At 39.4% G+C, this 12345-nt stretch overlaps 1 protein-coding gene across 2 annotated transcripts in view; it reads left to right on the top strand.

Moving 5' to 3' along the window:
- LOC133580533 (WW domain-containing adapter protein with coiled-coil-like) overlaps window positions 1-4883 on the top strand; it is a 39091-nt gene extending 34208 nt beyond the window's left edge. For both annotated transcript variants that reach the window (XM_061934867.2, XM_061934866.1), the window contains one exon: window positions 3702-4883. In XM_061934867.2, coding sequence (XP_061790851.1) covers window positions 3702-3771 — 70 coding nt within the window. In that variant the 3' untranslated portion in view covers window positions 3772-4883. The remainder of the gene's footprint in view (window positions 1-3701) is intronic.
- The last annotated feature ends 7462 nt before the right edge of the window (window positions 4884-12345 follow it).

Below are 12345 nucleotides of genomic sequence, written 5' to 3'. Positions count from 1 at the left end.
TTGTTGTGTGCGCAGTTGTGCACTGCACTCTCTAAAAGCCCTAGATGTTATTGTCACATATGCATGTACAGTAGATGGCAGCAGTATTGTCCTGTTAAGAGTGTCACAACATTGCTGTTTATGGCAGACGAATTGCTTTACGGTAGACGAAAACGTGACTGCTGTTGTTGTGTGTTGTTACCGCGCTGGGAGGACGTTAATGAAACTGCCTAACAATAAACCCACATAAGAAACCAAGAACTCGCCCTCCATCATTCTACAGTTATAACGTGATTGGACAGGCACGCTGTTTATATTGGGGGAAAGCGGACGTGAAAACAGGCTGTCCTCACTCAGGTCCGCATGCAGCTGAAGAGGGCGTGGATTTCGGGAGATTTTCGGGAGAAAATTTGTCCCGGGAGGTTTTCGGGAGAGGCGCTGAATTTCGGGAGTCTCCCGTAAAATCCGGGAGGGTTGGCAAGTATGGTGGGAAGCGTTTCGAGAGTGTTTCAATCGGGAGATTTTTACAACAAAGTTCTAAAACTTAGTGATGTATCAGATATATCAGATTGTAGGTGTTTTTTTTTTTTTACCCTTCGGGTTCATATTTCGCTGTGTTTGTTGCAGTTTTGTTGCGTTTCACTTGATTGTAAAATATGTCGATCGAGAGGGGGTGTGACGTTCATATTTTGTCAATATTCAGTGCTTTATCGTTCATAGAAAAATGTAAAATTCCATTCGGTTTTTTTAAGGCAGTCTGTCATAATGTTTTTAGCATTCAATCCGACATTATTGTGAGGTTTTGTATTAGTGATCCTAAAAATAGATATGCCGGCCCCCAGACACATTTTTTCTCTAAATGTGGCCCCCCGAGTCAAACTAATTGCCCAGGCCTGCACTAGAGTATAAGTCGCATTTTTGGGGGTAATTTATTTGATAAAAGCCAACACCAAGAATAGACATTTGAAAGGCAATTTAAAATAAATAAAGTATAGTGAACAACAGGCTGAATAAGTGTACATTATATGAGGCATAAATAACCAACTGAGAAGGTGCCTGGTATGTTAACGTAACATATTATGGTAAGAGTCGTTCAAATAACTATAACATATAGAACATGCTATATGTTTACCAAACAATCTGTCACTCCTAATCGCTAAATCCCATGAAATCTTCCTCTGTGTCGCTTCTAAACAACTCTGCCAACTCCAAAGGTAGACAATGCGCCGCTTCCTCTTCTATCGGTACGTCGCTTACGTCAGAGTCTTTGTCAGAAAAATGGTATATAAATTATCAAAAAACTTTCCGTTCCCTAAGTTCCCAATGAACAGACTAGATAGAGGCTGTCTTTGTTGCACCAAGCAAAGGCTTGGGAAATTCCATTGTGTACGATGGGAGGAGACTGGATCGAAGACCTGCTCAAGCTGAAGCCAGGACCAGCCCAAGCCCGAGGCATCTTTTTCTTTTGTGTTAATGTGACCGAAAACAATGACTGTTTACATACTCCCCATTCCTTTGGAAGCAGATGTTGTGTAAACAGGGAGTGTCCAAATAAAGGAGGAGACGTAAACCTTTTTCGTCAGAGCGTGCTAAGACACTGTAAGAGGTTACAGGTCGATGGCGTCTCTCGTCACTTGAGTCCAAATTTAATTCTGTCTCTGTTTGATTCTTTGCTTCTTGTCTTGTTTAATAGATGTCATCAGTGTTTGAACCTGACAGTCATCGTCAGTTGCAGTTCCAATCGTTCCAGCCTTTCTGAATCCGGACAGGATGGTTTCGGTTGCTGATATACGCCTAGTCTCTAACGTGAATGAGATAAATAATATTATTTGATATTTTACGGTAATGTGTTAATAATTTCACACACAAGTCGCTCCAGAGCACTGCAAAAACTGAAATCTAAGTAAGATTAAATATTTCACATAAGGTTGATATTTGCTTATTTTCTGTCTGATAAAATAATTCTTCTCACTAAGCAAATTTTATGTTAGAGTTTTACTTGTTTTAAAGGGGAACATTATCACAATTTCAGAAGGGTTAAAACCATTAAAAATCAGTTCCCAGTGGCTTGTTTTATTTTTCGAAGTTTTTTTCAAAATTTTACCCGTCACGCAATATCCCTAAAAAAAGCTTCAAAGTGCCTGATTTTAACCATCGTTATATACACCCGTCCATTTTCCTGTGACGTCACATAGTGATGCCAATACAAACAAACATGGCGGATAGAACAGCAAGTTTATAGCGACATTAGCTCGGATTCAGACTCGGATTTCAGCGGCTTAAGCGATTCAACAGATTACGCATGTATTGAAACGGATGGTTGTAGTGTGGAGGCAGGTAGCGAAAACGAAATTGAAGAAGAAACTGAAGCTATTGAGCCATATCGGTTTGAACCGTATGCAAGCGAAACCGACGAAAACGACACGACAGCCAGCGACACGGGAGAAAGCGAGGACAAATTCGGCGATCGCCTTCTAACCAACGATTGGTATGTGTTTGTTTGGCATTAAAGGAAACTAACAACTATGAACTAGGTTTACAGCATATGAAATACATTTGGCAACAACATGCACTTTGAGAGTGCAGACAGCCCAATTTTCATCAATTAATATATTTTGTAGACATACCCTCATCCGCTCTCTTTTCCTGAGGGTCTGGCGGCAGATTTCTTTGACTTTATCGTTGGAAATGCATCTGCTTTGAGTGTCGCAGGATATCCACGCATTCTTGCCATCTCTTTCGTAGCATAGCTTTCGTCGGTAAAGTGTGCGGAACAAACGTCCAATTTCTTGCCACTTTCGCATTTTTGGGCCACTGGTGCAACTTGAATGCGTTGTTCGTGTTGTTACACCCTCCGACAACACACCGACGAGGCATGATGTCTCCAAGGTACGGAAAACAGTCGAAAAAACGGAAAATAACAGCTGATTTGACTCTGTGTTTGTAATGTGTTTGAGAAAATGGCGGATTGCTTCCCGAGGGCGAATAATAGAAAGGCGTTTAATTCGCCAAAATTCACCCATTTAGAGTTCGGAAATCGGTTAAAAAAATATATGGTCTTTTTTCTGCAACATCAAGGTATATATTGACGCTTACATAGGTCTGGTGATAATGTTCCCCTTTAAGGGTTTTGGTCCGAAATGATCTCCGTAAGATATTACAGTTTGTTGCTGAGATTTGATGACCTATATTGAGTAAAACATGCTTGAAACTAGAATATCAAGTGTTGCAAAGCTGTGTCATCAAGTATAAAACTACGTTTTTAAAATACTAATTTCTTACTTAAAGCATGAAAAAAAAAATCATGATGCCGAGCGCATATCATTATGTCAAGATAATGGCACTAGCATTTACTTAATTTAAGAATATTTTTCAACATATTGAGCAAAAAGGTCTCTTTTTTTCCTACCAAGAAAAGTGCACTTGTTATTAGTGAGAATATACTTATTTTAAGGTATTTTTGGGTTCATTAAGGTTAGCTAATTTTACTTGTTTTGGAAAGTCTTGACAAGCCGAATTTTCTTGTTCTATTGGCAGATAATTTTGCTTAGTTCAAGTACAATACCCCTAAAAAAATTTTTTTTCTTCTTCTTTTGAATACTGACTTTTTGCAGTGAGTATAAGTCGCACCAACTATGAAAAAAAACACGACTTATAATCCGAAAAATACGGTAATGACCCGCTCTTGAAAACTCAACTAAATCCATGCCGTCTGCTTCCAGAATCCTGTTTCTGAGGCAGCAGAGCAAAGAGCTGGACAAGCTGAAGAACCAGAACTCTTACATGGTCTGAGCAGAACTGACTGGGACGGGGGACTGCCTGTTTATTCCCCTCACAAGAGCAACTGAGAGAGACTTGTTAGATGGCAGCGGCTTTTCCAAAAGGGTGAGCTCCGTCATCCCGAACATGTCCGCCATGTTTGTTTTAGTTTCCTCCACCCTTGCGAGTCGCTCTCACTGAGCGGTGAAAAGTGACGGCTCACCAAGCTGGACACGAGAGGGACCTCAGGCTCTTTTCAAACGGCACCTTCTCGGATTGTGTGTATTGTACCGAGTTTGTTTTCAGGTGTGTTTAGATTTTGTGGTCAGACAAAGATTAGTTTATTACCTTGGAAAAACAACTGTCCAAACATTATCGGCGACGAGCGGTCGGTGGCAGAAGCGTCCACCTTCCAACACGTGAATCAGACTTTTAGTGTACGATCTAGTGGCAGTGATGTTACACCTTTTCTTCCGCTACTATTATCACCATTCCGGTTCTTCTTGCAGCAGTCTCACATTTTACCTTTTTATTTTGCTTTGTCCCAATTAATGGAGCTCGTTCCACTAATAATCCTTCAGAATCCTGACGTTTGAAAGCCATTTTGAAGGAGAATTAAAAAATAAAAAAAAAAGCCCACCTTTTCGGACCTCGGTCAGCTGCTAGTACATATGAGGTTGTTATGTGATCTCTTGATCCGTTCTGCTTTTTTTTATTTTATTTTTTTATGTCAAATCTTCCATTCCTTTTGTGCAGTGTAGCAAGTGGTTGTGTAAAATAGCAAAGTGACTGACTTGGCAGTCATGTAAATTATTGTTAAACATGATTGAGTTTTTGTGGTTGTAGTCATAATGCAAAAATCTAGTTGTTTTTTTTTACTATTTCAAAATAAAATTCAACATGGATTTTACTTTGTCAGCCGCTGTGGCTGATCCCCTTCAACACCCCAAAAATAATTTGAGCCGTGTGGGTTTACATTTTTTTTTTCTATGAACCGAGAGATCACGCCGAGCTTCATTTGTACACTTTAACACCCGGAAATGCCATTTATTTTGTCTCAGCTGTTTTAGTTACTTTTTTTTTTTTTTGACTAGATTCCACAAGATGATGTGCACACTTTTTCTTGATAGGGTGGGGTGGGTTAGGCTGGTTGGATGAGTCTGTGGGGGGGAGGGGGGTGCAAGTGCTTTGTATTCCGTAAAATATGAGATTAAAATATAATACCACACCTACTCACACAGTCCTGTTGTCCGAGGGTGTCATTTAGGAATTAATACGTCTTGTAAGCGGTTTCTCTCCTGTGCCCACAAGATGGCGACAGTGAGCAAGTGTTCGCGTGCGGCTTTCTCAGCAAAATGACCCTGTAGGTCACGTGTTGAGTGACCAGAACAAACAAAAGGCTGGTAAAATGTGTGTCAAGCTGAGGATGATTAGTCCAAATAGCAGGATGAAAGCGTCTTTGGGCCATGTTGTGTATAATAGACCATTTTAGTCACAACTCCTCAGCATCTTTTCCTGCCTGCACAGCTTCAAAATACACACTTTTAGCAATTTGTTTCCCGAAAGGTCAGACCTTAACCTTATTCAGGACTCACCTATTTTGTCCACCTCTTTAAGTGCAGAGCTGACACATTTTTCTGCCTGTAAAGTAAGTCAAACCACTGTATTGTAATATAAGTTAAAACAATAACTTGATTATTGCTTAAACATGTCTACCACTAATATAATGTAAAACAACACAGCAGTAAAATATCAGGGTGGCTGATACTGGGAATTTTGGTATCAATATAAGTACAAAAGCTAAATAATATTATTTGATATTTTACGGTAATGTGTTAATAATTTCACGTATAAGTCGCACCCCCGGCCAAACTATGAACTGCGACTTATAGTCCGAAAAATACGGTACATGCTTTTTTTTTTATTTCTCTTTGCTATTTGGGCTTATTGGACCCTAATTACAATAAAAACTAAAAATCATTTTTTGATATGATGTACTTAGTCCATAAGTACACAAACGTGTACTTCAGCATCTTTTCCTGCTTGCACAGCTTCAAAATACACACGTTTATGCAATTTGTTTCCCGAAAGGTCAGACCAGCCTCACCTAGTTTGTCCACCTCTTTAAGTGCAGAGCTGACACATTTTTCTGCCTGTAAAGTAAGTCAAACCTGTATTGTAATATAAGTTAAAACAATAACTTGCTTATTGCTTAAACATGTCTACCACTAATATAGTGTAAAACAACACAGCAGTAAAATATCAGGGTGGCTGATACTGGGAATTTTGGTATCAATATAAGTACAAAAGCTAAACAATATTATTTGATATTTTACAGTAATGTGTTAATAATTTCACGTATAAGTCGCACCCCCGGCCAAACTATGAAAAAAACTGCGACTTATAGTCCGAAAAATACGGTACATGCTTTTTTTTTTATTTCTCTTTGCTATTTGGGCTTATTGGACCCTAATTACAATAAAAACTAAAAATCATTTTTTGATATGATGTACTTAGTCCATAAGTACACAAACGTGTACTTCAGCATCTTTTCCTGCTTGCACAGCTTCAAAATACACACGTTTATGCAATGTGTTTCCCGAAAGGTCAGACCAGCCTCACCTAGTTTGTCCACCTCTTTAAGTGCAGAGCTGACACATTTTTCTGCCTGTAAAGTAAGTCAAACCTGTATTGTAATATAAGTTAAAACAATAACTTGCTTATTGCTTAAACATGTCTACCACTAATATAATGTAAAACAACACAGCAGTAAAATATCAGGGTGGCTGATACTGGGAATTTTGGTATCAATATAAGTACAAAAGCTAAATAATATTATTTGATATTTTACGGTAATGTGTTAATAATTTCACGTATAAGTCGCACCCTCGGCCAAACTATGAACTGCGACTTATAGTCCGAAAAATACGGTACATGCTTTTTTTTTTTTTTTTCTCTTTGCTATTTGGGCTTATTGGACCCTAATTACAATAAAAACTAAATCATTTTTTGATATGATGTACTTAGTCCATAAGTACACAAACGTGTACTTCAGCATCTTTTCCTGCTTGCACAGCTTCAAAATACACACGTTTATGCAATTTGCTTCCCGAAAGGTCAGACCTTAACCTTATTCAAGCCTCACCTATTTTGTCCACCTCTTTAAGTGCAGAGCTGACACATTTTTCTGCCTGTAAAGTAAGTCAAACCACTGTATTGTAATATAAGTTAAAACAATAACTTGCTTATTGCTTAAACATGTCTACCACTAATATAATGTAAAACAACACAGCAGTAAAATATCAGGGTGGCTGATACTGGGAATTTTGGTATCAATATAAGTACAAAAGCTAAACAATATTATTTGATATTTTACAGTAATGTGTTAATAATTTCACGTATAAGTCGCACCCCCAGCCAAACTATGAAAAAAACTGCGACTTATAGTCCGAAAAATACGGTACATGCTTTTTTTTTATTACTCTTTGCTATTTGGGCTTATTGGACCCTAATTACAATAAAAACTAAGAATCATTTTTTGATATGATGTACTTAGTCCATAAGTACACAAATGTGTACTTCAGTATTTTTTACCGCTTGCACAGCTTCAAAATACACACGTTTATGCAATGTGTTTCCCGAAAGGTCAGACCAGCCTCACCTAGTTTGTCAAGTGCAGAGCTGACACATTTTTCTGCCTGTAAAGTAAGTCAAACCACTGTATTGTATTATATGTTCAAAAAGTAACTTGCTTATTGCTTAAACATGTCTACCACTAATATAATGTAAAACACCACAGCAGTAGAATATCAAGGTGGCTGATACTGGGAATTTTGTTATCAATATAAGTACAAAACAATGATTTGCAAAACCTATATTCAATTGAATAGACTGCAGAGACAAGATATTTAACGTTCGAACTGGAAAACTTTATTTTTTGCAAATATTAGCTCATTTGGAATTTGATGCCTGCAACATGTTTTCAAAAAAGCTGGCACAAGTGGCAAAAAAGACGGAGAAAATTGAGGAATGCTCTTCAAACACTTATTTGGAACGTCCCACAGGTGAACAGGCTAATTGGGAACAGGTGGGTGCCATGATTGGGTATTAAAGCATCTTCCATGAAATGCTCGGTCATTCACAAACAAGGACGGGGCGAGGGTCACCACTTTGTGAACAAATGCGTGAGCAAACTGTCGAACAGTTCAAGAACAACATTTCTCAACCAGCTATTGCAAGGAATTTAGGGATTTCACCATCTACGGTCAGTAATATCATCAAAAGGTTCAGAGAATCTGGAGAAACCCCACGTCTGCGGTCCCCCCCAAGGTTTCTTATTGTCATCCCATTGGGTTGAGTTCTTTCTTGCCCTGATGTGGGATCTGAGCCGAGGATGTCGTTGTGGCTTGTGCAGCCCTTCGAGACACTCGTGATTTAGGGCTATATTAAGTAATTGATTGATTGATTAGCTGGGGCGGGGGCACCCTACAACTACCTCTCGGGCTCCCTGCACCCCACTGTATGTATTTATTGTAGTTTGCCTTTTCTTTGACCCACCCCTGTAATGCTATTAATTTCCTCCGCCTACAGTAAAACAAAACAAAACGGCATGTATTCAAATCTTGTCAAAAACAAAAAAAAACAGACTTGTGTTGTTTAGGAACAGTTGGTAATGATTATGTACAGTAAAACTTTTCATGAACGCAACTTACCTTAATGTGTGTTCCTAAATTTGTGTTGGACGTCTTAAATGAAGAGAGCAGTTAGGATTTTGGTTTACAGAGTAAACAAAAATTAAGGTTTTGGGTAGGGATGTCTGATAACATCGGACTACCGATATTTTCGGCCGATAAATGCTTTAAAATGTAATATCGGAAATTATCGGTATCGGTTTCAAAATTATCGGTATCTGTTTCTAAAAGTAAAATTCAATACTTTTTAAAACGCCGCTGTGTACACGGACATAGGGAGAAGTACAGAACGCCAATAAACTTTTATAGGCCCTGCCTTTGCGTGCCGGCCCAATCACATAATATCTACGGCTTTTCACACACACAAGTGAATGCAATGCATACTTGGTCAACAGCCATTCAGGTCACACTGAGGGGGGCCGTATAAACAACTTTAACACTGTTACTAATATGCGCCACACTGTGAACCCACACCAAACAAGAATGACAAACACATTTCGGGAGAACATCCGCACCATAACACAACATAAACACAACAGAACAAATACCCAGAAGCCCTTGTAGCACTAACTCTTCTGGGACTCTACAATATACACCCCACCCCCCAACATCCTCATGCTCTCTCAGGGAGAGCATGTCCCAAATTACAAGCTGCTGTTTTGAGGCAGCTTGTAATAATAAATAATAAATATGGCAGTGCCATGTTGGCATTTTTTTTTCCATAACTTGAGTTGATTTATTTTGGAAAACATTGTTTAATGCATCCAGCGGGGAATCACAACAAAATTAGGCATAATAATGTGTTAATTCCACGACTGTATATATCGGTATCGGTTGATATCGGAATCGGTAATTAAGAGTTGGACAATATCGGATATCGGCAAAAAAGCCATTATCGGACATCTCTAGTTTTGGGCAATGTTTTCTCTAAATACATTTGTCTAAATATGGCCGAGGACACACATTAGTGTGGGTTTCCTGAACATCGTCTTCATCACTAAAGGAAAAATCTAGTCTGCGGTAGAGAATTCATCTGCCATTTTCAATAATGTTTTATTATTATTTATTTTATAAGCCAATTGTGACTTATCATCATACTTGCCAACCTTTCCGATTTTTCCGGGAGACTCCCGAATTTCAGTGCCCCTCTCGAAAATCTCCCGGGGCAACCATTCTCCTGAATTACTCCTGATTTTCACCCGGACAACAATATTAAGGGCGTGTTGTGATGGCACTGTCTTTAGCGTCCTCTACAACCTGTCGACGCGTCCGCTTTTTCACCATACAAACAGCGTGCCGGCCCAATCACGTTGTATGCGGCTTCTGCATACACACGAATGTGACTGCAAGGCATACTTGGTCAACAGCCACACAGGTCACACTGAGGGGGGCCGTATAAACAACCTTAACACTGTTACTAATATGCGCCACACTGTGAACCCACACCAAACAAGAATGACAAACACATTTCGGGAGAACATCCGCACCGTAACACAACATAAACACAACAGAACAAATACCCAGAATCCCTTGCATCCCTAACTCTTCCGGGCTACAATATTCACCCCCGCTACCACCAAACCCCGCCCCCACAACCCCACCCAATCTCCCGAATTCGAAGGTCTCAAGGTTGGCAAGTATGCTCATCATACGAACACCAACCAATCATCATGGATTTTCTACGTATATATGGATGTTCTCATTCATCCAAGTCATTGCATTTTCTCCATATTTTTTTCTGGCCTGGGTTCGCAGTCCTTTATCTCTCTTTGTAGCTTTGCTTTTAGCTACTCCCGCTATATGGCTCAAAAAGTAGCTCAGCTATAAGGACTCTCTACTCGTTCAAAAGCTATCGCCAAACTACTGGAAGAAGTAGTAAAGTTACCATCACTGGAAATAAGTGCCAATGTTGGGGAAAGTTCTCGGCCACTAAAAGTGTATGTGCAGAGCTCGGCTTTTTTTCCAACTGCGATCTTGTCTCAGTCCACTTATTTCCTCCCGCAGTCACGTCCTGTCCAAGACGTGCTGCTGAGCTATACGCCCAGTCAGCGGGGGGCTGAAGGGAAACCAAATGACATCTCCTACGCACAACAGCCCCCCAGCACACTCGGCGCCGTTTGTTCCCCAGTAAAAGTAGATCCAACCGAAAGATACCGCCACGGATAAATTGCCCTCGAGCTTAACTTTGTTTGCTTTCTTCTCACCGCCGCTTATGCAGGATCCTCTTCTGGGTCACAATTTTGTCATGGGGCTCATTTTAGAGTTTGTATTTGAACTTTTTAGGAACACCACAGTATATTAATAATAAATAGAAAATTGTCAGAATTTTTAGGTGTAACTGTAACAGAGCTAGCCTAAAACGTTAGCATGCGCACATTAAAATGCTAACACTTAGCATGTGTGCTAACGGGGGCATTCCAACAGATGGCATGTCTCACACGTCAATTAACACGACTGTAAGGTGTATGGTTTCGGAAATAGAGAAAACAGTGTAAAAGTTTGCACGTTTAAGTTAGCTAGCTAGCATGCTATCATTCGCATGCTAAAAGTCACATACCAAGTACTATGACTCAGGTAAACAGTAGAGAAAGTAGCTCAAATGGTTAATGTTAGCATGCTAGCAAGCTAACGGGACTATAATAATAGTTAGCATGTAGAACATACCAAGTTATAGGACTCTAAGGTGTATGGCTGGGGAATTGTAGAAAAAGAGTACAAATAGCTAAAAAAAAAAAAAAAGCTAGCACTTTAATTTTTAGCATGCTAACGTAAACAAGCATACAGTTAGCATGTTTCAAATACTAAGGTATATGACTGTAAGGTCAGAATTAGAGAAAAAAGTGTAAAGTTTGGGGAAAAAATGTTGGCACTTTATTGGTAGCGTGCTAACAATAGCACACTAACGGTTATCAGCTGTCACATACCAAGGGGTGAACGGTTGCTAAATTAGCTCAAAAAGCTGCACTTTTTTGGGGTATTTTAACCTGTCATTTACAACCCTTATTTGAGACAAGAACTTCTGTGTATTTTTCTTAATTGTGCATTGAAAAACGTAAAAAAAAAAACTGCTATCAAGAGGCAGCTAACAAGGCAGGTAATGGGGATTTGATCTATTCTGCTTATGAAGCAAAAAAAATCCAAAAACGTCCAATGTTATACAAAACCAAACCAAACCAGTGAATTTGGCACGTTGTGTAAATGGTAAATAACAACAGAATACAATTATTTGCAAATCCTTTTCAACTTATATTCAATTGAATAGACTGCAAAGATAAAATATTTAATGTTCCAACTGAGAAACTTTATTTTTTTTTTTGCAAGTAATCATTAACTTAGAATTTAATGGCAACACATTGCAAAAAAGTTGTCACAGGGACATATTTACCACTGTGTTACATGGCCTTTCCTTTTAACAACACTTAGTAAACGTTTGGGAACTGAGGAGACACATTTTTGAAGCTTCTCAGGTGGAATTCTTTCCCATTCTTGTTTGATGTACAGCTTAAGTTGTTCAACAGTCCGGGGGTCTCCGTTGTGGTATTTTAGGCTTCGCACATTTTCAATGGGAGACAGGTCTGGACTACAGGCAGGCCAGTCTAGTACCCGCACTCTTTTACTACGAAACCACACTGTTGTAACACGTGGCTTGGTATTGTCTTGCTGAAATAAGCAGGGGCGTCCATGGTAACGTTGCTTGGATGGCAACATATGTTGCTCCGATGGCAACATATGTTGCTCTGATGGCAACATATGTTGCTCCAAAACCTGTATGTACCTTTCAGCATTAATGGCGCCTTCACAGATGTGTAAGTTACCCATGTCTTGGGCACTAATACACCCCCATACCATCACACATGCTGGCTTTTACACTTTGCGCCTAGAACAATCCGGATGGTTCTTTTCCTCTTTGTTCCTT

Source organism: Nerophis lumbriciformis, linkage group LG03 (genome assembly GCF_033978685.3).
Source record: "Nerophis lumbriciformis linkage group LG03, RoL_Nlum_v2.1, whole genome shotgun sequence".
In the NCBI taxonomy this organism is placed as follows: domain Eukaryota; kingdom Metazoa; phylum Chordata; class Actinopteri; order Syngnathiformes; family Syngnathidae; genus Nerophis; species Nerophis lumbriciformis.
Note: the sequence above shows the minus strand (reverse complement) of the source record. Positions and strands in the feature narration are given on the sequence as shown.